This window comes from Danio aesculapii, chromosome 3 (assembly GCF_903798145.1).
Source record: "Danio aesculapii chromosome 3, fDanAes4.1, whole genome shotgun sequence".
NCBI lineage: Eukaryota > Metazoa > Chordata > Actinopteri > Cypriniformes > Danionidae > Danio > Danio aesculapii.
In genome coordinates, this window is record NC_079437.1 from 40,550,526 (window position 1) to 40,578,390 (window position 27,865).

Sequence of the window (27,865 nt, forward strand, 5' to 3'; positions counted from 1 at the left end):
TAAAACAGTGGGCCGCACCGGGCGCGCGGGGGGCGGGGAGTGTTTGTTCCACCAGCCGCTGCCAAACAGAAATAGGTTGCTCTGTTGCCATATCCCGAATTAGACATGGCTGCGACCGGAGTTCTCCCCTTTATCCGGGGAGTAGACCTGAGTGGGAATGACTTTAAGGTAAGAGTTTTACCTTTATAGGTCTGTAGATACATGGCGGTGTTCATAAATCATCCGCTTACTCGAGGGAAGTGATGTAGGTTATTTAGCGTGTCGGAACTGGTTGAGAGATGATGAGCTAGCAGTGCTAACTGTGCTAGCTCTGGGCGTTAGCTCGCGACTTGTCAAAATTTGTTGCAGTCAATCAAGCTCAGGAAATAACGAGAAGTTAGTTAGTGGGTCAGCTGGGTTGGTTGACACATTGTCATGTTTGTGGCCTCGATAAATGAACTGCGCTGCTAACACAAACAGAAGCTCCTTACAGACTAGAAAAGAGTCCAACATACAGTACGCATGACAAAGAGGTTTATTTTAAGCATTTGTAAGTCATTATTGGTTAGACCAGTGTTACACAGTCTCTCAAGTGTGTCAGTTCACTTGAGTGAATTTCTGCCGATGCTCTGTCTTATGTAAAGCCACTTCAGTCAGTCTTGAGATGATCCTGTGAGCAGAATAGAGTTTCTTGTATTGAAGTGACATCACTCTACCAAGTTTAGCTTGATTCATATCAAGTGCACGCAGGGCCAAGTAGGATTTTATGGCATCATGGTAGTTAGAAATGTCAGAGAATTATATTTAAAATGATTAAAGTTAAAAAATAAACAACAACAATGATAATTATTTTGGTGATAATGATAACTCAATTGATAACTCTCATGGTTATCAATATTATAATGGTTTTGTTGAAATGTGCTCAAAATGTTCAAATAATACTGATAAACAGACATAATTAAAAGCATTTTAACCAAGTTTCCTTTCTGCAAATGCACGCAGCAAATAAAATCTGCAGTTTTGTAAGCATTAAACAATAGAGAACTACACGTTTGCCGAGTGCAGGTTTTCATGAGCAGTATACCTTTTAAAATTTTAATCAAATGTACATTTGTGACCCTGGAATACAAAAATGTCTTTGTCTTATATTACATTGGTAAATTTTTGGCCATAGCCAAAATAAATATATAGGTCAAAATGATTATTTTTATAGTAATACAAAAATGATTAGAATATTAATTACTGATTCTGTTTCATGAAGATATTTATTCAATTTTTCAAATTAGTTCACCCAAAAATTTAAATTTACTCACCATTTACTCGCACTCAAGTGGTTCCAAACCTTTATGAGTTTTCTTTTTTTCCACAAAAGAACAAAAGAAGGTATTTTAAACTATTGACTTTCTTAGTAGGAAAAACAAAAACAATGAAAGTTGGTTTTGAACATTTTTCAAAATATTTTCTTTTGTGTTGAACAGAAAAAAGAGACTCAAACGGGTTTTTGACAAGTGAAGGTTACGTAAACGATGACAGGATTGTCAGTTTTGAGTGAACTGTCACTTTAATTTAGACAACTTTAACTGTGATTTTTCCTTTCTGTTTAGGTTTTTTTGAACCCTCAAAATCCATAATTTCAAATAGTCTCTATTACAAATATTATTGTATCCTTACAAACCATTAATACATAATATAACCATATTATGTATTACTTAATACAAGAGAACGCTTTTTTCAGCTTTCATATGATTTTGTTTCCAAAAACCGACACTTATGACTGGTATTGTGGTCCAGGGTTACATATAAAACAAAACAAGTGAAGCTTATACATGTACTAACACAATTTTAATCATATATTTTATTTCTTACATTATACTCAAAAGCACCACATTATAATACACTGATCTGTGTCTTGTATCACCGTGAACATGCTCTCTTTCTTTACTGAAATCAAACTTATTGAATATATTGAAAATAGAAGCAGACGAGTTCAGTATTAAGATAAACGTTTTATTACTATTTCACGTCTGGATATTATTTATGTAGTGAAAATCTGTTATAACTGCACATTTTCTTTAATATCATCCTTTTTTTGTAAAAGATTAGTTAATTTTAAGTGAGATACAATCTAAACACCTATTTTGACAACATTACATGCTGCGTCTACATGAAACTGATGCTGGCACTGCAACATTTACAGCATGTTTTTATAACGGCAATAATCAAACACTATTGTAATGGCAATATTAAACATTAGAAGAAGGTTTTCCATGGTAATCTTTCCATCCCCAATAGTAGCAGTCAGATCCATCAGTAACTGTGTCACTGGCTGGAGTGAGCCATAAATTTAGATTGTAATACTCGTATGTTTCGTGTTTTCAACAGGGGGGCTATTTTCCTGAACATGTCAAGTCTATGACCAGTTTGCGATGGCTGAAGCTGAACAGAACGGGCCTTTGCTATCTTCCAGAGGAACTAGCCTCCCTACAGAAACTGGTGATTGTTTGTTACTCAGCTGAGTCACAATTTCATATATTGCAGCTGGGATTTGTCAATGTGCTAATGTTCATTTTTGGTCTTTTCTGTCAAATCAGGAACATTTGTCTGTGAGTCACAACAGTCTCACAACGCTGCATGGAGAATTGTCAAGTCTTCCCAATCTGAGGGTAAGTGTGATTTGAAAATATTGTGAAATATGTCACATTCCTCTACTTGCACTTTATTATTAAGTGTATACAGTAGTCAGCACTCAGCATTTGAAATGGATCAAAGCGTTTCATCAAAGTTGTTCAAAAACTATTCAGCAACACCCATTCTTGTCTTAGGACAATTTTGAAAATCTTTTTTTGGTCCACTTCAAATGTTGACTACTGTATCTTAATATTTATGCAACCAACACATGAATCATTAAAAACGTTGTGGTCTGTGATACTTTTATGCAAGAAATGAATCATTTTAGTGAGCAATGAGGCTTTAAGTTGATCAAAAGGCATCGTTACAAATAACAAATAAATTCTGCTGTTCATCATTTTCTAATCCTCAATGAATCCTGAGAACACATGCATAAATGTAGCTTAAAAAATATCATACATGATAACTAATTTCAATATTATAAAGAAAATGGTTGTATTTGGTTGTAAAATATTATAATTTTACTCTATATCAGAGATGGCCAAAGTAGGGCCCTCGGGCCAAAGTTGGCCTATTGTAACCTTTGATTTGGTCCACCATCCCATCTGAAAGGAGAGTGAGAATGATTAGAGAAGGATGGAGGGAACGACTTTAACACAAGAGATTATCATTTCTAAGTTGATGTAATTTGTTTTATTCCTGAGCTACAAAAAAAGCAAACAGAAAAGAAATGTTTCAAATAATGTTGTAAATGAATCTGATTTTTTAAAAATGTTAATACTGTCATGAGACTGATAGAGGACTATGCAGAAGACATCGGTGAGCAAATCAAGACAAAAACTAGTGTAACTCCATTCTGTTATAAATGATATATACATTTGTTTTTACTGTAGTAAATTTATTATAAAATGTAAAAAAACACTATATTAGTTAATATAATGTAATGTTTTCTGGTAATTTTTTAAAATATTATTAAATAAATTAGGAAATCACCCATGGCAACTATATTTACCCTTACTATATTTTTTGGCCCTTCATAAGAAAAAGTTTGGGCACCCCTACTCTATATAGTGTATATTTAAAAAAAAAAATTAAAATGCAAATCTTATGGGCAGTTATCAACTTAAAATGATTAAATATCAGCCTGTGTATGCCTGCATTAAATAAATGTGCCTAAGCTTTATTCAAAAACATTTCTAAAGGATGTGACATTTGCAGTAAAAACTTCAGTTCACATAAGTTCACATTGAAAGTATCTGTTAACATTTTATTGAAACATCTGATTATGTTTTCCAAAGCAACTAAGCACAGAGTTATGGGATCAGAAAAATACCAATCTGTAATAGCTACACGATATTGCAAAAATCTGATATTGCGATATTTAATTTTTCTGCGTTAAATGTTGCGATCTGAAAATATGGTTTGAATAGCTCTATTTGGTGATTTTTCTGGTGAGTATAACTGTAATTAGATACAAAAATGGATAATCGCAATGCAAAAAAAAATGCTTTTCTTCCTTTGCTTTGTCTTGTTTCTAGTCCAAATATCTAAAAATTTTTAGATACTTCTTAGATTTTTAAGTAATAATATTGATTTGTTTTTACCTTAAGAAAATTTTTTGTTTTTTTTCCCCTTAAAGCAAGCTAAAATAATCTTGTTTTCGCTTTGAAATGTGGATATTTGGTCTAGATACAAGACAAAAATTGTTGTTAAAACTGCTTCATTCATTCATTTTTTTTCTTTTTGGGTTAGCCCCTTTATTAATCTGGGGTCGCCACAGCGGAATGAACCGCCAACTTATCCAGAATATGTTTTGCGCTGCAGATGCCCTTCCAGCTGCAACCGATAACTGGGAATCATAAATCGTATCAATTCTATATAAATAATTATATAAAATAAATCTTTGTTACACCTCCAAACTCATAATTTTTTGTGCTCAAATGTTCTAAACTCTCTTGAAATCTTTCACAGGCCTTAAAAACACATGCGAGCTCTGCAAATCACATGTGTTCTCTGGCTCCTAATCAACTATATTTTAGACTCAACATTACATATCTTGCGATGTGACTATTGCAGATGCGCACATTGCGATATCGATGCTGAAACTAAATATTATGCAGCTATAATCTGTAAACATTTTTATATATAAAATGAGAAAAATAAACATGCGTTATGGATGTGACAAAAAGAAAAAGTTTAGAGTATACAAGATATTTTCTAGAAATTTTGTGAATTAAGCTGCACAACCCCAAATAATTAATACTAATCAAAAAGATAAGAGTTGGCTCACTATAAGACAAACACAGAAAAAGTTTCGTTGTGGATGTGACGCTCTACATTATAGATATGACAGATGTGAAATTAGCACTTGTGTGACTTTGGTAAATCAAATATAAGTGTTTGAAAACATTGACCAAGACATTGTTTTCAAGTATTTTTAAAGTACTGTAAAATACAAGCCTACACAAAAACTTGGGAAATAATAAATCGAAAATAATTGAATGAAAATAAAATGTGTGTCATTATTATTTAGTGTACCATATATTCATGTAATAATGAAAGGAACTACATGTTCTAGTTTGTACGTATTAAAACATGCTAAAGAATAAGCAATTTTACTGAATTATCATTATTTTAAATGATTAAAAACTTAAATGATGAAAAATAATACACAGAAACAAATAAAAGCTATATTACATTTGCATTGATCTATGCTTGAAAGCCTGTTTCCTCATTTGACCTGTACTTAAAATAGCTTTTTGTGATTTATGCTGCATTATTTTAATTTTACTGTAAATATTTCTGGTGGTGTAGACCCATATTTAATCCGCTCTTGTTGTTTTGCTGTAGGCGGTTGTGGCCAGAGCAAACAACCTGAAGAACTCCGGTGTTCCTGATGATATTTTTCAGCTGGATGATCTTTCTGTGCTGGTATGTTGAGAATTACCTCATGTTTATTTCTCACTTAGGAGGAGGATGAAGTACGTTCCTCCGTTAAGTGCAAAACTGCTGGCATGACTTAATTTTGTGTAAGCAAGCCTGTGGTTGACTTTTGAACAAAGTGCATATTTGTCATAGGTTAGGTGCTGTAATGATGGTAAAAGGGATGAATGTTTTGCTTATTGTTATCGTTTGCACTTTTATTTAGGATCTGAGCTACAACCAACTAACCGAAATCCCCCGGGACTTGGAGAACTCCAGAAACATGTTGGTTTTAAATCTCAGTCACAATAGGTATGTTTTTTTTGGTCAGTCTGTATTTATTTATTTATTTATTTCCAAGTGGAGAATCAGTCATGAAACCACTCTTTCTTTTAACATTTAGTTTACATCGTAATGCTATTGTCCTATTTTGGAAAGTGATTGCAGAGGATGATTTGGGTAATTTCAGTGTAGTAGTAGTCCAGTAATAGCTAGGCTGAGAGGTTCTGATGGAATGGGGAAAAATCCTGAGTTCATTAGACATGTTTTTAAAAGTTGAACTATTTTTGAACTTGACTCACCATCTTAGAAATGCTTTGTAAATGTTTTTTTAAACTGTAAGGCCCAGTGTGGCATTATGGTTCTCAAATGCTGGATTAATTTAGTTGCATTAAATATATGATGCATTTTAACCTTTCTATTCTTTATAAACCTTATAGATTTTCTAGTGATTTTCTTTTCATCAAAGTAATTAGAGTCATGGTTTCCCCCAATATGTTGTTGAAATGTTATTTTCACAATATCTTAATATAAGAAATGCTGACAATAATAATTATCATTTTTAAAATAATAATGAAAACAATAGTAATAATAACACTAATATTAGTAATAATACTTAAATAAATTATGGTTAATTGTGTATCCTATCAGTTTTAAAAATGGTCATTGGGGTAACTTGATAGGTTTATTATTATTTTTATCCTTTTACTGGTCTATAAATCACTAATTAGGCTACTTCATAGTATATTTAGGTTTTTCAATACCCTGTTTCTTCATTTAAAAAAAGACTAGTAGTTGAGGAGCTATAAAAGGAATAAATGTTGCTGATATAGTTCTGTAAAAAGTTTGCTGAGACCCCTATTGAGTTTTGACCCACTGGTTGAGGGCTTGTGTTTAAAATGTTTAGGTTTTGTTATGGTTACAGTTGGCGTCCACACTACTCCAGCATCTTCAACCCATGAAAACAGAGCTTCTTAAAAATGCAGAAGATCTCATTTTAGTTTGGAAATGGTGGTGTTCTATTTGATTATAGATAAAATAAAATGAAACGCAAACTTTTGAAATTGGAGGCAAGGCTATCCACAGATACTCTCTGACTTGTCTGTCCGACTATTGTGTATCATTCCTTGACTCATTCCTGATCATTCTTCTTATATGACCATTACACAACCGGTAGACTCCTAGTATGGATGCTGGGAATGTATCATGGGTAGGCCTACATGGAATCTGCGTGCAGAAATCCACAGATTTACACAGATTTTTAGCCCATCTAAAGGATTCTTAGCTCAGTGAAGTCTATTTATTTACTTGTAAATGTGTGTAAATTTATATCTATTTAGTTTTTAGTTAATTTCAGGAATTTTATTGACTAATATAATGTTCATGGGATTTATTTACAATACAGTTTGTAAATATTTTCTGTCTTTTAGTAGATATATTATATGAGAGGCTTGCTTTGATTACCAAATAAGTGGGTCTAATTGGATTTGTATTCTAAAAATTTAAGTTAAAAAGATGTTATTTTTTATTTAATATATTAAGTTTTTTGTTGTGATACTCTTAAAATCATTCTACATAAATCTGCAGATTATTTACAAAATTCTGTGCAGAAAAAGCAAAAAATCATGGGTTTTAAGTTGTATAGTGTGGGCGAAGATTGTTTTTTTCTGAAACTCAGTAAAACGCCAGTGTAGACAAAACATTTTCTATCTAAAATGCCTTTTCAAAATGGAAATGCACTAGTGTAAATGCAGCGTTTATGTATGTCTGCTTAATACATCTAAATAAAACAACAATCTTACACTGTGTACTTAAGCGATAAAATTTCTTAATGTAATCGGATACAGTTCATTGACATTTACTCTTTCCCACAGCATTGATAACATACCGAATCAGCTGTTCATTAACCTCACTGATCTGCTGTACCTGGACCTAAGTGACAATAATTTGGACAGTCTGCCGCCTCAGATGAGACGCTTGGTCCATTTACAGACCCTCATACTCAACAACAATCCGCTGATGCATGCACAGATGAGGTAAGATAGATAGTTTTATAAGTTTCCACTTATTTTCATTGATGTAGCTAGCAGGCTACATTCAAGCGAGATGACATCACCGTGTTATCATCATCGTCATCATCATCACCTCAGTTAAACTCTAATCTGGGTCGATTGTGTGCACTTGTTCATTACAGGCAGTTACCAGCTATGGTGGCTCTTCAGACCCTCCATTTAAGGAACACGCAGCGTACTCAAAATAATATGCCCACCAGTTTGGAGGGTCTCCTCAATCTAGCAGGTGAGATCTGAACACGTTACTGCTCTCTATAAAACAATCTATTTGCTGTTTTTTTTGTGTGTAATGTTTTGTTGTGTTTTGTATAGATGTGGACTTGTCCTGTAATGATCTGACGCGGGTTCCAGAATGCTTGTATTCTCTGGCTAATCTTAAACGGCTGAATCTGAGCAGCAATCAGATATCTGAACTGTCACTGTGCATAGATCAGTGGACCAAACTCGAGACGCTCAACCTTTCTAGAAATCAGCTCACATCTCTGCCTGTAAGTCCATCATTGCTATATAAAGTCAAACAGAGGGACTTTAGGAGAAAGTGTTTCCACTTTTTTGAAAGTAGACTGATTTTACAGTTGGCCTAGGGTTAAATTAGGGTCTAGGGGTAGGGTTTACAGGTCTGATGGGGGTACTTTTAGCTTAGCTTAGCATAAATCATTGAATCTGATTAGACCATTAGCATCTCGCTCAAAAAAAAAAAAAAAAAAAAAAAAAAAGATAATTTTGCTGTTTAGGCTAGTCTCTTCCTTAGTTAAATTGTTTACTGAGACTGACAGAAAATAAAAGTTGCTGTTTTATGACTGATATGGCTATACTCTCATTTTGGTGTAATAATCAATAATCATTTTGCTGCCATACAATGGCCGTAGAAGACGCAATGACATTACGCAGCTCTTGAAAATAGTCCCCAGCTAGGTAACTAGGTAACAGTGCTGCGTAATATCATTGTGGCTGCTGCAGCCATAGTACCATAGCGAAGTCCCTTGATTATTACACCAGAATAAGAGTGTAGTTTCTAGCCATATTGGCCTAGAAAGTAGCAACTTTCCATTTTCTGTCAGTCTTTGTACACCATTTAACTACAGAAGAGTGAAGCTTTAAATAGGAAAATTATCAAAACAATTTTTTGCTTATTTATTTGATTGAGATGCTAATGGTCTAATCCATTTCAATGATTTATGCTAAGCTAAAAGTGTTACCGCCAGCCCCCTAGATCAGCTGAATGGAGTTCAACCGTTTAAGTCTAGAGGAGATGGAAAATAAGCAAGACAATGCTTAATCAGATTAGAAATTTTGTCATTCAATTAGTATTAATACATTTGACGGCTTGTCACTAATCCTACCTCTTCTTTTTCCATTTTTAATGCAGTCTGCTATTTGCAAGCTGTCCAAGCTGAAGAAGCTTTACGTCAACTCCAACAAAATCGATTTTGATGGCCTTCCGTCTGGTGTGGGAAAATTATCTAACCTTGTTGAGTTCATGGCTGCAAATAATAATTTGGAGCTTGTTCCAGAAGGGCTGTGCAGGTGAGAACTGGCATTGTCATTTATGTACATGTATTCATAATATGATTATGCTAATATGTGGCGTTTGGATTTTCAGGTGTGGGAAGTTAAAAAAGCTGGTTTTGAACAAGAACCGGCTTGTGACCTTACCAGAGGCCATCCATTTCCTCACAGAGCTGGAGGTAAAACATAATTGTTGTTGTAATAATTCTTTAGACCGCTGTTAATGAAATAAGTGTGCATTTCCAAAATGACCTGTTATTATGAGAAACATTAAATATGGTAATATCAATGACATGTTTCTTAAAGGGATAGTTCACACAAAAATGAGTATGGTCTTCATTTAATCTCCCTCCGCTTGTTCCAAACCTTTATGACTTCCTTTCTTCTACTGAACAGAAAAGAAGATATTTTAAAGAATGCTGAAAACCTGTAACCATTGACTTTCATTGTATTATATGGAAGCCAATGATTTCTGGTTTTCAGCTTTCTTCAAAAGATCTTCCTTTCTGTTCAGTAGAAGAAAGAAAGTCATAAAGGTTTGGAAGCACTTTAGGTTGAATAATAATGAGCACATTTTAATTTTTGGGAGAACTATTCTGTAAGTACCAACAAAACATATTATGATGATTCGTAGTAATTCTGATTTCTAAAGGATAATATGATTGGAGACTGGAAGTAATGGATGCTTAAATTGAGCTTTACTATCACAATGTGTTACTTCTAAAAAATATATTCAAACAGAAATCAGGTTATTTTAAACTGTAAAATGGTTGCTCTCAATTTGTCATTATATTAACATATCACTGGTGATACTAGGGACATGAAGAAAAGTTACCACAGTGATTGCTATTTTCAAAAGGCTAATGCCCAAATAAATGTGTGTGTGTATATGTATGTGTATAGATATGTGTATGTATGTATAAAGATATATATATATATATATATATATATATATATATATATATATATATATATATATATATATATATATATATATATATATATATATATATAAATATACATACATGCATGCATACATACATACATACATACATACATACATACATTCATTCATTCATATATATATATATATATATATATTCATTCATAGATAGATAGATAAATGTCTGTCTGTATTCAAATGTGCAGTCATTTCAAATATTCTCCATTTAATAGCATGCATGCACTGTTCATATTTATTAGAGAAAGATTTATGCTGTGTCAGCATCTGTGCTCTTCAACATGGACGTGATGTTGTCTTTGTGATGCTGATGTTTAGGTTTTGGACGTTCGTGAGAATCCAAATCTTGTCATGCCCCCTAAACCAGTGGACAGGACAGCAGAGTGGTACAACATAGACTTTTCGCTGCAGAACCAGCTACGATTAGCTGGTGCTTCTCCAGCCACTGTAGCAGCAGCTGGTGGAGGTACAGTATTTTGTTTTATTTTCCAAGATTTATTTGAGTGTTATTATGATCTATCTATGACGATATACTGAAAATATGATTAAGTACACATTTTGTGTGTTTACAGGAAATAGTCCAAGAGACCATATGGCCAGGAAAATGAGGCTGAGGAGACGCAAGGACTCAGCCCAGGATGATCAGGCTAAACAGGTGCTGAAGGGAATGTCAGACGTGGCTCAGGAGAAGAACAAATCCATTGAGGTGAGGAAATAGCCAGAAATAAACAGTACCTTTTTTTTTCTACAAATGATAATGGTGTTCATGTGGGTTCATTTTAGGAGAACGGAGACTTGAAATACTCTGATCTGAAAACCAAGCGCTGGGATAAAAACCTGGAGAAGCCTCAGCTGGATTACTCTGAGTTCTTCTTGGAGGATGTGGGCCAGATCCCTGGCGTTTCGATTTGGCAGATAGAAAACTTTATACCCATCCAGGTGGACGAGGCCTTCCATGGGAAGTTCTATGAGGCAGACTGTTACATCATTCTCAAGGTCAGTCCTGTGCAAGTCTAAATGAGCTTTTCCTAATAACCGTCGTAATTCTAAGAACACTGTATTTTCAAAACCGCATGCGGTTTTGCTGTTTGTCCACATAAAAACGAAGGATCAGGTGACTGAAAATGAAACTTTCTGAAAACTCCTGTCAGGGTGAACATTTTTCTAAAGTCCGTATATAGAGTGGCCGGGTGTACACTACAACCAGAGTTTTCGTCTCATGACTTGAGCATGCATGCTGTTTTCTGCTTTCTGATTGGCCAACACGGCAGTTCACACCAGACGCGAATGAGGAAAATTCTACACTTTCGCAGCAAATGTATTGCATTGTTCGACTATGGGACTGTAATCCTCCTCTGTTCTAATGTTAGCATTGACTTTGAACTTTTGGACATTTGACTTGAATTAGCTCGAGTAATATACTTAATTGCTAGTTTGGTGTGAACTTTTAAAAGTGTTATTATCTCCACCTGTTGGGTCGATGTGTGTTTCATCACATTGTATTTTTGCGTTTTCACGAAAGCGGATAAACTGTTTATAAAAATACGTGTGTATACACATGCACATGGCCTAAGACCCTGTTGCTAAAGTGGATCTAAATTTTTATGAATTTCTTTCTTTTAAACGCAAAACAACTTTTTTTGAAGAATGCTGGAATAAAGCAGCTATTGATACTCATAGTAGATTAGATTAGATTAGATTCAACTTTATTGTCATTACACATGTACAAGTACAGAGCAACGAAATGCAGTTTAGGTCTAACCAGCAGTGCAATAGCAGCAAGTGCAGGATACAGGTATAAGTTATAAAGTGCAGTTATAGAAAAACTATAGTGATATTTACAGATGGATGTACTATGGACATTATATACAGGTTGTATCAATAAACAGATTTACAATAAATGAATATATGTACAGGATACTATTGATAGCAGAAGTGTGCAGATAAACATAATTACAAATGTCCATGTGCAGTGGGTATGTCCAGTTCAAATAAATGAATCAGTGCAATGAATATGTGCAAACTTTAAATGTGCAAATGTTAAATAGTGCAGTGATTGTGAGGAGTATAAGTTAGAGGAGAGTGGAGGGTGTATTGGGGGGGCAAAAGAGTCAGTGAGGGGCAGAGTTCAAAAGGAAGGCAGCTCTGGGGAAAAAGCTGTTCCTCAGTCTGCTGGTTTTTGTCCGGGGGAGCCTGAAGCGCCTGCCGGAAGGCAGGAGAGAAAACAGTCTGTGAGCAGGGTGAGAGGTGTCCTTAAGAATACTGCGTGCTCGGCGCAGACAGTGTTTCTTCTGGATGTCCTCTATGGCTGGCAGTGTAGTCCCTGTGATGCGTTGGGCAGTTTTCACCACCCGCTGCAGTGCCTTACGCTCAGCAACAGAGCAGCTTCCATACCAGACCGTGACGCAGTTGGTCAGGATGCTTTCTATTGTGCAGCGGTAGAAGTTCACCAAGACGGCTGATGAAAGCTGGTTCTTCTTAAGTTGCCTCAAAAAGAATAGGCGCTGGTGAGCCTTCTTGACCAGGCTGGAGGTGTTGGTGGTCCAGGAAAGGTCCTTAGAGATGTGGGTCCCCAGGAACTTGAAGGATGAGACAGGCTCCACGGCCATCCCATTGATGTGGATGGGATCATGTGAGCCTGTTCGTCCCTTCCTGAAGTAGGAACACAAAGTATAGTCAATGACAATTTTTACTCCAACATTCTTCAGTTTGTCCTTCTTCGAGTACAGCAGAAGAAGAAACTAAAACAGGTGGAGGAGTAAATCATAACACAATTTTTTTCTTTTGATGAACTCTACCTTTTTAAGAAAGAATGTCTGGACACTCATGTAGGTTTATTACAAATTGTTATAATGCCCCCCCTATAATCTTCATTAGCTGCCTAAAAAAACAAAAACTCTTTGCTCGACCTTTAAACACTGTAGTTGAATTATGATTAAGTTCTTGTTGTAGACGGGTCAAGAAGACTCAAACTAAATTAATTTTGTTTTCACTTCCAATAGACTTGAACTCAAACTAAACTTAAAATATCTCTTCATCATTACTTTTTATCTCACTGGTGTGTGAGTGCCAAGAAAATGAGGTTCAGATGTGGTAATGGGTGTTTAGTTTTTCAACACATCCTGTTAACTGATAATCCTATCAGTCATAACTATAGGCTCTCAGAAAGGAGGAGTTTAGAGACACCAGATCCTTTCAGACAGGGAAAATAGTGATTTCTGCAATGTTTATTATGAGAGAAGTAGTGTTTTGTTTGTTTTTATTTGTTTTTAGTTAATACTAAATCAGGAAACTTTACTATAGTTTACTTTACTATAGTTCCTTTACTGCGAGTGCCACTTTTTTGTTGTAAAATTTTGTTTTATTTAACATTTATAAGACATTTAACAAAAACCGTACAAGACCAATAAAAAGAAGAAAAAATAGTAAAGAATAACTTGCATTATTACCCCCGCGCCCCCAAGGGATTGTCTCAGTTACCAAATATATATATATATATATATATACATACAGTACAGACCAAAAGTTTGGGCACACCTTCAAAGAGTTTTCTTTCATGACTATGAAAATTGTAGATTCACACTGAAGGCATCAAAACTATGAATTAACACATGTGAAATTATATACATAACAAAAAAGTGTGAAACAACTGAAAATATGTCATATTCTAGGTTCTTCAAAGTAGCCACATTTTGCTTTGATTACTGCTTTGCACACTCTTGGCATTCTCTTCATGAGCTTCAAGAGGTAGTCACCTGAAATGGTCTTCCAACAGTCTTGAAGGAGTTCCCAGAGATGCTTAGCACTTGTTGGCCGTTTTGCCTTCCCTCTGCGGTCCAGCTCACCTCAAACCATCTCGATTGCTCCGGTTCAGGTCCGGTGACTGTGGAGGCCAGGTCATCTGGCGCAGCACCCCATCACTCTCCTTTGTCAAATAGCCCTTACACAGCCTGGAGGTGTGTTTGGGGTCAATATCCTGTTGAAAAATAAATTATTGTCCAACTAAACTCAAACTGGATGGAATAGCATGCCGCTGCAAGATGCTGTGGTAGCCATGCTAGTTCTGTATACCTTCAATTTTGAATAAATCCCTAACAGTGTCACCAGCAAAGCACCCCTACATATCACACCTCCTCCTCCATAGTCATGAAAATAAAGAAAACTCTTTGAATGAGAAGGTGTGTCCAAACGTTTGGTCTGAACAGTATATGCACACAACATATGTAGCATAAACATATAAATAAAAGATGACAATATTCACATTTTTACAAAGTCAGTATCGTGAATAAATAGGTTAGAGATGAAAATTTACTAACTTTTTACAAAAGTTCCCAAGAGTATTAAGATAGGTCCCCATGTGGTTTCAGCTATTTTCTGAGAAGTTTCAAGACGTAGTTGTTCCATTTGAATGACATAAAGCAGCTTGTTCAACCATCTCTTATAACAGGGAGCCTTTGGAGATTTCCAATTAAGTAAGATGATCTTTTTAGCTGTAATCATGCCTACCATCAGGGCTTGCTGTTGGGTTAATGGAAAGGTGTCCATTATATTAGAATATCCAAAAATAGCCATATTGCAGTCAGGTTGGATATTGGTTCTATAAGCACTGGAAAACAATTCAAAAATGCTGGACCAAAACTCATAAAGAACAGGACAAAACCAAAATAAATGTGCCAAAGTCCCTTCTGCCCCACAACATCTGTCACATTTAGGAGATGCAGAGGGAAACATTTCACTTAATCAAGTTTTAGAGAAATCTAGGAGATGTAAAACTTAAAATTCTCAACAGGGCTTCTTCCCAAATTTCATCAGCCACTTCATTCAAATCCCTGGCCCAAACTGTCTTAATGTGCTTATTGCATATTGGTGCCTCAAAAGCACAAACAAAGCTTGATATCAGATGTCTAGTATTAGAGTTCGAGGATAGAAGATTCTGAATAATAGGACTTTCTGGTTTATTAATAAATTACACGAGTGGCACTTTAAATGAACCATAGTTTAAATATCGTTTCTTAAATTCTGTAAGATTTTCCCCCAGTCTGCATCTTCAATGAATAATAAACTATCAATTAATGCGTTGTAATGCACTTTGACAGACATTCTTGGATGAAAATGGAGCTCTAAACTGGCAAATCTTTTATTGGATTGGGCAAGATGCTACTCTTGATAAGAAAGCCGGCTCTGCCATCCATGCTGTCAATCTCCGTAATTATTTGGGGGCAGAGTGCAGGACTATCAGAGAGGAAATGGGAGACGAGAGTGAAGAATTCACTGCGGTCAGTAAAACAACCTTTTCCTTGCACTAAAGCATGCAGTTTTTTTATTTTTGCATTCCCAGCACATACTTATGTTTGTCCTGCATTTCAGGTGTTTGATCATGAAATCTCCTACATTGAGGGCGGAACAGCCAGTGGATTTTACACAGTAGAGGACACGCAATATCCAACCAGGTGAAACACCTAAAACAACACCCAGGACAGACTTTACACTTCATCCCTGTTCTGACTTAGACTAATCCTGTTTGTTGTGTGTTTGGGGCAGGTTGTACAGGATTTATGGGAAAAAGAACATCAGATTAGAGTCTGTGCCTCTGAAAGCGTCATCACTCGACCCACGGTGAGTTTAGTCCGCTGTTGGATCTATTATAAATATTTTGATGTAAATTAATGATACTAATCATCACCCTCTTTCTATTCTTTTTAAGATTTGTCTTTTTGTTGGACACTGGTCTTGAAATATATATTTGGAGAGGAGGCAATGCAACACTCGGTGGTACTACAAAAGCAAGGTAGCATGCAAATATGATGAGAATTATTTTTATTTATCTGTTTGTTCAGATTTGTTACAGCACCTTTGCTATTTACAGGTTATTTGCTGAGAAAATCAACAAAAATGAGCGAAAAGGCAAAGCAGAGATAACAACTTTGATGCAAAATCAAGAACCGCCAGAATTCTGGGAAGTTCTTGGAGGACAGCCGGAGGAAATCAAGAAACATGTGCCTGATGACTTCACTCCTATCAGACCCAAGCTCTATAAGGTGAGGGAATGATCTGTTTGGTGACGTATGTTTTTGAGTTGATCAGTCTGTGTAATTTAGTTTGTGCTTTTGTTTGTTAGGTTGGCTTGGGCTTGGGATACCTTGAACTTCCTCAGATCAACTACAAACTCTCTGTGGAGCACAAAGACAAGCTCAAACTAGATGTTGTCCCAGAACTCAGACTGGTAATGTTTAGTTTGAAACATATTTGACATTAACATCAACATTAAACACATTTTAGCCACAATAAATAAACAGTAAAAATATACACTGCAATTCAACAGTGGAGTCAGTGAGATTTTTGGTCTATTAAGTGATCCCCTGAAATGAGAATTCTAGGTTAAATCTGAATAATCAGGATACATTTGGCTTTAAACTAAACCTGAAGGTGACTTTTTGTAAAAGGAAAAAATACAAAAGTCAATGTTTTTGTATTAATTGTATCAATTCAAAATAATTATTACTTAATTACTGTAAAGTATTTCTGTTTACAGTAATAAAAATGTAAAAATTAGTTAAATACATTTATCAGATTTAAAAATAAAGTTTAATCAATTTAATTATAAAGGTTTATTCAGTTCTTTGTACACATTTTAATTTGTAATAAAGGTATATTTTATGATTTTCTTAGTGTATTGTTTATTTGGCAAATATGGATTACATTGACAATTACATTGCAAAAGTGCTTACAGATAGTCTCTTTGAAATAAATTCTAATCTTTAGAATGTTCTAATAATGAAAGAATCCGATAACAAAAAGGGTTGCACAACTTTTGCAAAACGTTTTTTTTTTTGTCAAATAAGTTTTATTGAAGACGCCGATTCAGAAAGAAAATAATTCTCTGTTTACATATTTAGTCCACATATAACATAGGCAAAGAAAATAAGAAAAAAAGGAAAAACAATATGAAAATCATAATTATAAATTTAAAAAACCCACCCACATAACAAGCAAACCTGTTTGAACAACAGAGTATGATGACAAAGCATATCAAAACATTACAGAAACTATGCATTTTTATGAGAGGTTTTTTCAAGGTAACTGATAAAAGGATGCCAGATTTTGTCAAATTGTTCAAGTTTTATTTTAAAATAGTGTCTAATTGGCTCCAAATGTAACACAGAGGCAATTTCTTCAAGCCACAGTTTACATGTAGGGGATTTCTTTTTTTTTTTTTTTTTTTACAAAACAATAGCAGTAGCTTCTTGGCAGTAGTTAAACAGTATGGGAGCAGTATATATTGTGAATTTGACAACAAATGCGTTTTTTCAGAGAATCCCTGAATTAAAAGCATTGGATCTGGTTGTAATTGCAACCTCGGAAAGCACTTTAAAAATTACATTCCAATAATTCTGTATCTTAGAACAAAAAAAATAAAACTGTGAGATAGATCGGCATCTGATGAATTACATTTGACGCAGAGGTGAAATATTTTGGAAGATTCTATAAAATTTTTTCTTTAAATTATGTAACCTATGAATTATTTTACACTGAATAAGACAGAATTTCTAGAATTAATAGTGTTCATTAATATCCTCCAAACCTGATTGCCACATTTCTTCCAAAATTTCCACTTACAATTCTTTCTCCCACTCTTCCTTAAAGCATTTTTTGGAGGGAGAAGTAACGAATTGTAGTTCATAAATTATTGATGATGCTTTTTTACTACCTTTTTTACTATATTTTTCGAAAAAATATTTTATCAAATGATCTTTGTAGAATGATTTCTGAAGGATCGTGTGCTACTAAAGTCTGTAATAATGAATAAAACTTAAGTTTTAAGCAACAGGAATGCATGATATATAATATATTGTAAATATTTTGTAATAATATTCAGGTTTTTAAATGCCTTTGTGAGTATTTTAGACTTAATTTCATAAAAAAATAATATACGCATACACACAAACACACATACAATAATATTAATAATAATAATATAGTTGTTTTTATTATTATTATTTTTATTTACTTTTTTAAACCATATTCTTTTTTTTAACAATCCCTAAAATACCAACTCATGGAGTATGGTCTTGTCTTAGGTACAAGGTCTTTTGGACACTAAAGGGGTCTACATCTTGGATTGCTGGTCTGATGTGTTCATTTGGATTGGCCGTAAGTCTCCGCGTCTTGTAAGGGCAGCTGCGTTGAAGCTGGGTCAGGAGGTTTGCGGAATGCTCCATCGGCCAAAACATGCTGTGGTCATCCGTAATCTGGAGGGCACCGAATGCCAGGTAAAATTGACAAAATAAGAGATTAAAAATACAAACCTGTATATACAGGGATACATTATCACATCTCTTATTTTATGTTACACTTGACAGGTCTTCAAATCCAAGTTCAAGAATTGGGATGATGTGCTGAAGGTGGATTATACCAGGAATGCAGAGAGCGTGAAGCAGGAGGCAGGTTTGTCTGGAAAAGTGAAGAAGGATGCAGAGCAGAAGGACCAGATGAAAGCTGACCTGACTGCTCTGTTCCTGCCTAGACAACCAGCCATGCCCCTCACAGAGGTGAGACTTCAGTTATCTTTGACTTTTTCATACTTGAAGTGGGGGGGTTGGTTACTCTAAACTTGTGAAGTTTAGAGGGGGGTCTAAAATAAATACATAAAACTATTTAGACAGATCTCCATCCAAGAGCGAATGCATGACAGTTCTCTTGGTTTGACTTGCTTATTAACCTCGGTGTGACATGCTTATTAATAAACGCAGCTTCATTCCACCCAATCGGCAGTACCCAAACCAACCATGGGTCACACCCACCATAAACAAACCAAAGAGCGCAGGCTGCGAGTCAGGAAAATATAGCATTTTCCACCCAGAGCACAGAGATAAACAAACTTAGAATTTATTATCATTTTAGTCAAAGATCATAGACCCCTTTGCTAATGAACAGGAGGTGATGATGATGATAATAATAATAATACATTTTTATAGCACTTTCATAGCACATCACTCCGATTACGTTGGGAAAACCAGCGATCGCTGCAAATTGCGTTTTAATGTTTGGCTGGTCAACTGCATGGTATGGAAACCTTATTTACCTGCTAGACATGCGGATGATCCCGTCCCATACAGCTGGCATTGCACGGCTCAAAGACGACTGCCTTACCCCGAGCAGTCTGCCAGTTCCTTTTGGAAAGAACCAGTTGCCAGGATACTTTGTTGGTGCAGGATACATAATTGCCTCTAGGAGTCGTCAATGGAAAAAAACAAACACACAAGAAATACACGTACGCCAGACATGAAGTTGGCGTGGACCAACGCACATTCTCACATTAATTTCATCGTTAGTAAATCCAAACGTGAGCGTGAAATCTGGCTTATGCAAAGTTTTTGTGCGTACGCTGCATTGATGCTTGAGGCCCCTGACCTATGTTTTATATTATTAAATTATTATTATTGTAGACTGAAGTAATTGACCGCTATGTTTTGTTCTATTCTTGGTAAAGGTTATAGGGTTTGTGAATGGATATATTTGAAAATTAATACAAAATATTTAAACAAAATTATTATTAATTGTATAAAATTGTAATAATTTTTTGTTAGGGCAAGTGAAAATCTTTTCTAACTAGGACATTTAAAAAAATCATTAGCATTTAGCCTTGTACAAGTCTAAAATTTCATTCATAATGGTCTTAAAATATCTTAAAGTCTTAAATTTAACTTTGTGAAACCTGTAGAAATCCTGAGTGACCACACATTTATACTCTTATCGAAGTTTTTGAAAATCTTGGATGGAGTTTTAAGTGAAGTTCCACAAACTAATTTAGAGAGGAGCAAGTGATATGAGCGACTGCAGCCGGTCACCCATCTACAATCAGATTAATCCAAACTCACTTTAAGTAGCCTAGCTAGAACTACTCCCTTACCTTCATTTTCCGAAGAAACCCCACATCCACCCCTTCTCCTCCTTTCCTCCTTTACCACGGGGAGCTCTCGAGAACCACCTGATCTCGTACTCCCCTTACATGCTCGATCGATCAGGCGGGAGCCCTGGGCTCAACTATCTCCAAGCTCAGGGTTCTCTAGCGACAGTGCCTTGGATGAATACGATTTTGAGTACTAAATGTCATAAGTGAATGTATTATTAATTCATTAACATTAATTCTGTTTTTGTGGGTTGGTTGTAAATTATGACAGGCGGAGCAGATGATGGAGGAGTGGAACGAGGATTTGGATGGCATGGAGGGATTCGTTCTGGAGGGGAAGAAGTTTGCTCGTTTACCAGAAGAAGAGTTCGGTCACTTTCACACTCAGGACTGCTATGTGTTTCTCTGCAGGTTTGTCAGATCACTGCACTAATACTAACTGCACAATTTGTAGCCACATTTAGAAATCATCATAGAAATCATGTGTCTGTGGCAGTTTTGCTGGTGATTTACACAAACTTCTTTACCTTGCAAATCATTACAATACAGTGAAAATGAATAAGAAGCAATGGGATGATGGGAGTTTTGCGTCTGTCTCAGGTACTGGGTGCCAGTGGAGTATGAGGATGATAAGGAGAAAGGCAAAGAGAAAGGAGAAGAGGGAGACGATGAGGACAAACAGACTGAAGAAGACTTCCAGTGTGTGGTTTACTTCTGGCAGGGCCGTGAAGCCTCCAACATGGGCTGGCTGACCTTTACCTTCAGCCTGCAGAAGAAGTTTGAGAGCTTGTTTCCAGGAAAACTAGAGGTACCGCATGCTTGTTTGGTTAAAACTTGGAAGTATAAAATTGGGTGTCAGTGTTTAGGAGACCTCATATCTCTTGTCTTTGTCAGGTTGTGAGGATGACGCAGCAGCAGGAGAATCTCAAGTTCTTGTCACACTTCAAGAGGAAGTTCATCATCCATAAAGGCAAGAGGAAGCTAAAAGTGGACAGTGTGCAGCCAAGCTTGTATCACATCAGGACAAATGGAAGCGCACTATGCACCAGGTAACTATATAACTTGGGGTCAGACAGAATCTGTAAAAATGTTTTGCTATTTCTGTGGAGAATTGTGTAGCTTCTTAATTTTTATTTAATGTTTATAGCGCAGATCCAATAAGATCCACTTATTTGGCAAGTCTCTTATTTAAGATATCAACTAAAAATAAAACTAAATAAATCAAATAACATTTTCATATTAGTCAATAATGTTACTGAAATTAATATAAAAACTGAATAAATATAAATTTACACAAGTAAATAAATAGATTCAGCTGTGGGCTAAAAATCACCTGTGTGGGCCTACTTATGACCAGGTAGTATCTTTCCAACTGCTACAGATGATGGCAAACTTTTTAGCCCTCTTGTGACATTCATTCTTGTAAAAAAATTTCCCGAGTAATGTTTAACAGATCAAGGAAAGTTTTTTTTTTTTTTTTTTTTTTTTTTTTTCTTCCAGAGAAAGTCTTATTTATTTTATTTTATTTTATTATTATTTTATTTTGTTTTATTTATTTTATTTATTTATTTTATATTTTTTTATTTTATACTTTTTGCTATTTTGTTATTTTATGTTTAATTTGTTTTATATATTTTTAATTTAATTTATTTTAATTTGTTTATTTTTTATTTATTTATTTTTTTTTTATTTATTTATTGTATTTATTATTTTATTTTATATTTTATTTCATTTATTTTTTGTTTTATTTCTTTTTTTTATTTTATACTTTTTGCTATTTTGTTATTTTATGTTTAATTTGTTTTATATATCTTATTTTATTTTATTTCATTTATTTTTATTTATTTATTTATTTTTTTTATTCTATTTTATTTATTTTATTTTTATTTATTTATTTTTATTATTTTTTATTTTATTTAATTTTATTATATTATTTTTATTTATTTAATTATATTTTCCCCTTTCAGTTATTTGTTTGTTTTCCTCAATTAGTCACAAAATCTAATGACTTGACAAATTGACTTATTAGCCTAATTAAACAAATTAACCTAGTTACGCTTTTAAATTTAAGCAGTTCAAGCCAAATCCTAATATCTTGCAAAATAACTAGTAAAAAATTATGTACTGTCAAATACAATAAAAATGTTATTATAAATTATTAATTAAATGTATTGTATTTAAACATTTTGAAAGAAAAATCATCTCTATTAATCAGCACTTAAAAGGAAATACAGTTTCACAGGAGGGCTACAAATTTTTCCTTTAACTCTATATCTATACTCTATATATACGCATTATGTTCATGTGTGGTTCTTTTTTGTTTTTAGGACTATTCAAATAGCCACAGACTCCAGTAACCTAAACTCTGAATTCTGCTTCATATTGAAAGTAAGCTGGCATTAAATGTTCATTATTACAAGTTTCTAACGTATGGCAACTCCTCAAATAATATACATGCATATTTGCAGTGCACTTCTTGAATCTAATGTTCTCTTTTTTTGTGTAGGTGCCATTTGAAAGTACAGACAATCAGGGAATAGTGTACACATGGGTGGGCCGAGCAGCAGATCCAGACGAAGCCAAACTGGCAGAGGACATCATGAACACCATGTTTGATGACACCTACAGCAAACAGGTATACACCAGCTGTAGAAATCAGTAGCTTCATCTTTTAAATGCATCTTAAGTGCGTTTTTAGAGTTTTTCCATTCTTCTTCAGGTGATAAATGAAGGAGAAGAGCCAGAAAATTTCTTCTGGGTTGGCATTGGCTCACAGAAAACGTATGATGAGGATGCAGAGTACATGAAATATGCTAGATTGTTTAGGTAAGGAAATTAATTAAAAACACTACACAACTTTATTTTATGAACGCACACTAAAATGATATTCAGCGGAACAGTAGTTTATATACTATAAAATCTTGTTAGGTATAATTATTTATTTATTTATTTATTTTATTATATATATATATATATATATATATATATATATATATATATATATATATATATATATATATATATATATATATATATATATATATATATATATATATATTTCTAATCGATCTCCACTGATTTCCAATATAAAGTGGGTGTTTGATTGTACACGAAGCACAGCATTAAATTACATTTTTCCCCGCCATGTCTTTAAAATATGAACGTTTATTTTACCCCAGTATATTTAATGGAGCTTCTGCGCTAGCCTGATAATTCTGATGGGCACGTGCATGTAAATGGCTTTTCATCTCGTTTTATGCTTGAGCAACTAAATGAATGCCAAAGTTTATTTAACTGATTGTATTTTAATTACATTACAACATCGATGCTGTAAAAGGAACAGTAAAAAACATTCACATTAATCGTTCACCGGAAGTTTATCAGTATGGGAAGAAACACTAGCGCTGCATATACCCTATAAACACAGCAACAGAAAGAAGAGGGACAAGAGGACTTGTGAGGGATCTGGTGCGCTCTTTTATCCTGGGTGGTCTTGGCTTATTGGCCATGACGTCAGAGTGACATCACCGTGGAGGAAATTATTGACAGATTGATTGACAAATGAATGAAACCTGAGAAAATGAAGCAGAAAAAAACACGACACAAACACGTAATATAATTTCATGTTCACAAAAATTGTAAGTAATAAATGCACCTCTCTCCATTTACGATAATCTTTTAAGTAATCACATTTTTCCCTATATCTCAGGTGCTCAAATGAGAAAGGCTACTTTGCTGTATCAGAGAAGTGCTCAGACTTCTGCCAAGATGACCTGGCTGATGATGACATCATGCTTCTGGACAATGGGAAAGAGGTAGAGCTTCATGCTTTCAACCAAGCACAGTTGTTTTTTTATTTTCTTTTTATTTGTATTTATATGGCTAAAATATTTGTTTGCCTGTTTCGCAGGTTTACATGTGGGTTGGCACACAGACAAGCCAAGTGGAGATTAAACTGAGCTTGAAGGCTTGTCAGGTTAGTTTTACTGTACACAAGAGGCCTGTTTCACAAAAAGAGTTGAACAAACTCCGGGTTGACCAAACCAAACAAATTCAGCTGAAAAGATGTTATTCATATTAATATAATATAATTATAATATGAATTGACAATTCAAAACTATTTGAATAAATTATCGAAAATATAAATAGTTATAATTCAGATAATATAAATCATTAGCAACAAAAGACAATTTAGACTCTAATGCTTTTAGTGTAAAAGCAAAAAAGATGCTAAGGGATTAGGAGTGGCTTTGTTGAATCAGATCTATGTCACTTTACTCAAAGCTGATTGGTCCAGTTTGGGGTTACAATCTCTAAAGCTGCCTTTCCACTGCACATGACAAACAACAAGCGACAGACCGGAAGTCATTTATTTCCAATGGAGAGTTGTCCAGGAGCTGCGTGGAGTTCTGATCATCTCCGTATGCGGAAAATACAGATCCAATTTGAGCTGCAGATCTGCTAAAATATTTGTACTCCTGCAACTAGACCGTATGCGACCGACCGACCAGATGTGATGCATTCCAGTGTTGTCCAAGCAGGTCCATGTGCGCAATATGAGAAATAAGAGTTTTTCGCTTTTTTTTTTGTTTGTTTTTTTTTCAGAAAAAGGCTATATTTAAAAAAAAATATTATATTCATAAATGAATAATAAAAAAAATTATTATTTTTAATCTTGTCTTCACATTCCCTCCAAACTTTTTAGTCTATGATAAGTTTGTAGTATTCATTCATTCAACCATGATGAATGCACGGAGAATAAAGGCTCTTGCTTTTGCTCTCCTTTATTTCGAACACCACCGCGATAATCAGCTTCCCATTATGCACAACAAAACTGAATATTCTGTTCGAATGCCACAAGGGGCGTATTCCGACAGTCGTGTCTGAATGTGATGTGCAGTGAATAGGCGGCTTAACCCACATTAACCCTAGTCTACTGTTTAAATTTACCCTTCTCTTTATGTTGGTGGCTGGTTTTGCCACTTGGAGATGAGGTGCTTATTTAGATTTTCTCAGATATATCAAGTTTACAAAAGTCTCTCTCACACTCCCCCCCCCACACACACACACATACACACTAACACACACACTAACGCACTATACTACATGTAAAAGCTAGAAACGAAGCTTTTTTGCACGGTAACTGATGATCAAAATTAAACATTTTACTTCTTCCCAACAGGGAAAATCACAAACAATTAAGAACGCATGGTTCTATGCTGTCATGCAATTTAAAAATGGGGCAAAAACAGCCACTAAAATTTTGCCCGGAGTGTAATGTTGAGATTTTTTTTTTTATTCCAAAGTTTTTTTTTTTCTAAAATATGTGTCCAGATAAGATTTGTCAATAAAAATCATTCCATTTGCTGAAACGCAGAGCAAGTTGTGACCAGATTAATACTCAAAATCACCTTAGAGTGGATGAAAACTTCCCCAACAGTACACAAGGGTTAAATACTGCTTCTGAGTAGGTTCGCTTTGTAGCATACGTTCCCACGGAATCAAAACCAACCCAAAAAACTCAAGCTAAATGTGATCTTTAACTGTGTAAAAACCCATTCTGGCTTTGTGCAACATGCCTGTACACTTCAGATTTCCATTTTTGGGCTCACAAGCACACACATGCACTCGCCTCTGTGCCTACTCAACATCTGTGTCCCCCTCAGGTCTATATTCAACACATGAGGTCTAAGGATACGGAGCACCCCAGAAAACTGCGCCTGGTTCGCAAGGGCAACGAGCCTCACTGTTTCACCCGCTGTTTCCACGCATGGAGCGCCTTCAAGACGGCCCCCGCATAAATCAGCAAAGTCTGTCTGAATACAGTACGAGCATTCAGAAAACAAACAGCACACACACAGCAGACTCTCCATTATTAATGTGCAATGCATCACTCTCTTTAAAAAGCTCACGTACGTGTTTGCTAGTTGAAGCAATATTATCGAATTTTTATATTTCTGGGTAGATTTAAGAGTCTAAACGATACAGCACTGGGGGGGTAAGTACCCAGCAAGTTTTTTTGTTTTTAAAAGATGTCTAATAGACGTCTAAACATCGTCTTAGCTAAAACAAGGCTAAACTTGGGCTGTCAGTGACAATCTAATAGACATCTAATAAAAATAGGCCAAAACTAGACTAGTCATCAAATAAACAGAAATGAATGACTATACATATGAAGTCTGTCTATTTGAAGTCTAGTTTTTGGCTAATCTTAGACGTCTATTAGATTTTCACAAGTTTAGCCTTGTTTTAGCCACTCTGTCTACGTTTAGATGTCTATTAGACATCTATTAAACAGAAAAGTGTTTGCTGGGGCATTTCCTCGAGAGATTGGATGCTGTATTCCTGAAGGGACGAGTTTTAGAGGAACATATCGATTGAGGGAGAGTCTACTTTTTGTTTTAAAAGCCGTCTGGCTGCACAATTGTTGTGAATTGTCATCTGTTTACATTTTCTAAATTCTGCAGCAGATCTCTTCAAGATGGCTCATATCATTTGTTCTGGGTTCATGTTCTTAAGTTTTATTTCGTAGATGCATATCACACTTATTGCCAAGGCTTTCAGGTATTGGAAGTTCAACACCCGGGTCAGTTTTTGTTGCTGATTTGGTGCCTCTCACAACAGTTTTTTAATGATGTTTGCCTTTGAATGTTTCATTCCATCAGCCTGATCTATATTTCGCTTCACTGTTGGGATGTTGACTTGCCAATGCTGATGGAACAATGAATTGCACAGTTCATGTGGGATGTTATTTCATTTATGATATAGTTTATGCTTTTATGCCCTTAAACTGCCCTGTACATGTACATCCATACCAATGCAGCAGTCGGCTGGGTTGAACCCGTCGATTTTAATTCAAATCACAATCTGTAATGGCTAATACCGACGATACAGTTTGGTCTTCACATATCAAGGCTGATTTAGCCGTTTAGCCGACACTGTTTCATCAAACGCAGATTGTGCTGTTTTTTTTTTTTTAATGAAAGAAAAACTTCATGGTCCTATGTACGGATCACTTCATAGTTTTTGCTTTTTTGAGTATTTGTTGATCTTGGACAGGGAAATTTGTTTAGCCAAGGAAATGAATATTCTTATTTTAATTATGCTAATCAAATTTATGACGGTCATAAAAGGGATTAGGTAGAGGTAAAACGCGTTTTTTGATATTGAAGGTGAGTTCCCCTGTTCTGTTTCTTTTTGTCACAGCAGCTTTTTTTGTCTGCATAATATATATAAATGTATTTCTATGTGTACAAATATTTTCTGCCACTTATTTCACCTGCAGATGCTCTATTTATGTATTTTGTATTGAATAAAGTTTCATCGCACATCTGTATGGAATCGCTTTGTAAACTTGCAAACCTGTCATAGCCTCAGTTTGCAAACCTGTCATAGCCTCTGTTGGTTCAGTTTTATAAATGCAAATATATATATATATATATATATATATATATATATATATATATATATATATATATATATATATATATATATATATATATATATATATATATATATATATATAAAAACACATATTTCAAGTATTTATCAAATCTGTAATTTGAGTAATGTTAAATTGAGCTAGGTGTTTGCAGTGGTGGAAAT

The 27,865-nt window shown here is 34.7% G+C and overlaps 1 protein-coding gene across 1 annotated transcript; it reads left to right on the forward strand.

Annotated features, from left to right (window-relative positions):
- The first annotated feature begins 39 nt into the window (after positions 1–39).
- flii (FLII actin remodeling protein) lies at positions 40–27,601 on the forward strand. Its single transcript, XM_056453985.1, has 30 exons — positions 40–168; positions 2,362–2,472; positions 2,571–2,642; positions 5,458–5,538; positions 5,756–5,841; positions 7,683–7,844; positions 8,003–8,106; positions 8,193–8,368; positions 9,250–9,407; positions 9,484–9,568; positions 10,669–10,816; positions 10,923–11,056; positions 11,134–11,346; positions 15,447–15,626; positions 15,718–15,800; positions 15,892–15,966; positions 16,055–16,138; positions 16,217–16,388; positions 16,469–16,573; positions 18,429–18,620; positions 18,711–18,899; positions 20,532–20,671; positions 20,861–21,068; positions 21,155–21,309; positions 22,588–22,648; positions 22,767–22,895; positions 22,980–23,086; positions 23,970–24,075; positions 24,171–24,236; positions 25,927–27,601. Exons 1-30 carry the CDS (start codon positions 106–108, stop codon positions 26,059–26,061), a joined length of 3,780 nt encoding a protein of 1,259 aa, XP_056309960.1. The 5' UTR covers positions 40–105; the 3' UTR covers positions 26,062–27,601.
- The last annotated feature ends 264 nt before the right edge of the window (positions 27,602–27,865 follow it).

What these genes read in the sequence shown, in the direction of transcription:
- flii (XM_056453985.1), top strand. Translation starts at nt 106, where the DNA reads ATGGCTGCGACCGGAGTTCTCCCCTTTATCCGGGGAGTAGACCTGAGT. An exon ending in TTAAATCTCAGTCACAATAG is followed by an intron (nt 5,842 to 7,682) that starts GTATGTTTTTTT and finishes TCTTTCCCACAG; the next exon opens with CATTGATAACATACCGAATC. An exon ending in TGCTATGTGTTTCTCTGCAG is followed by an intron (nt 20,672 to 20,860) that starts GTTTGTCAGATC and finishes CGTCTGTCTCAG; the next exon opens with GTACTGGGTGCCAGTGGAGT.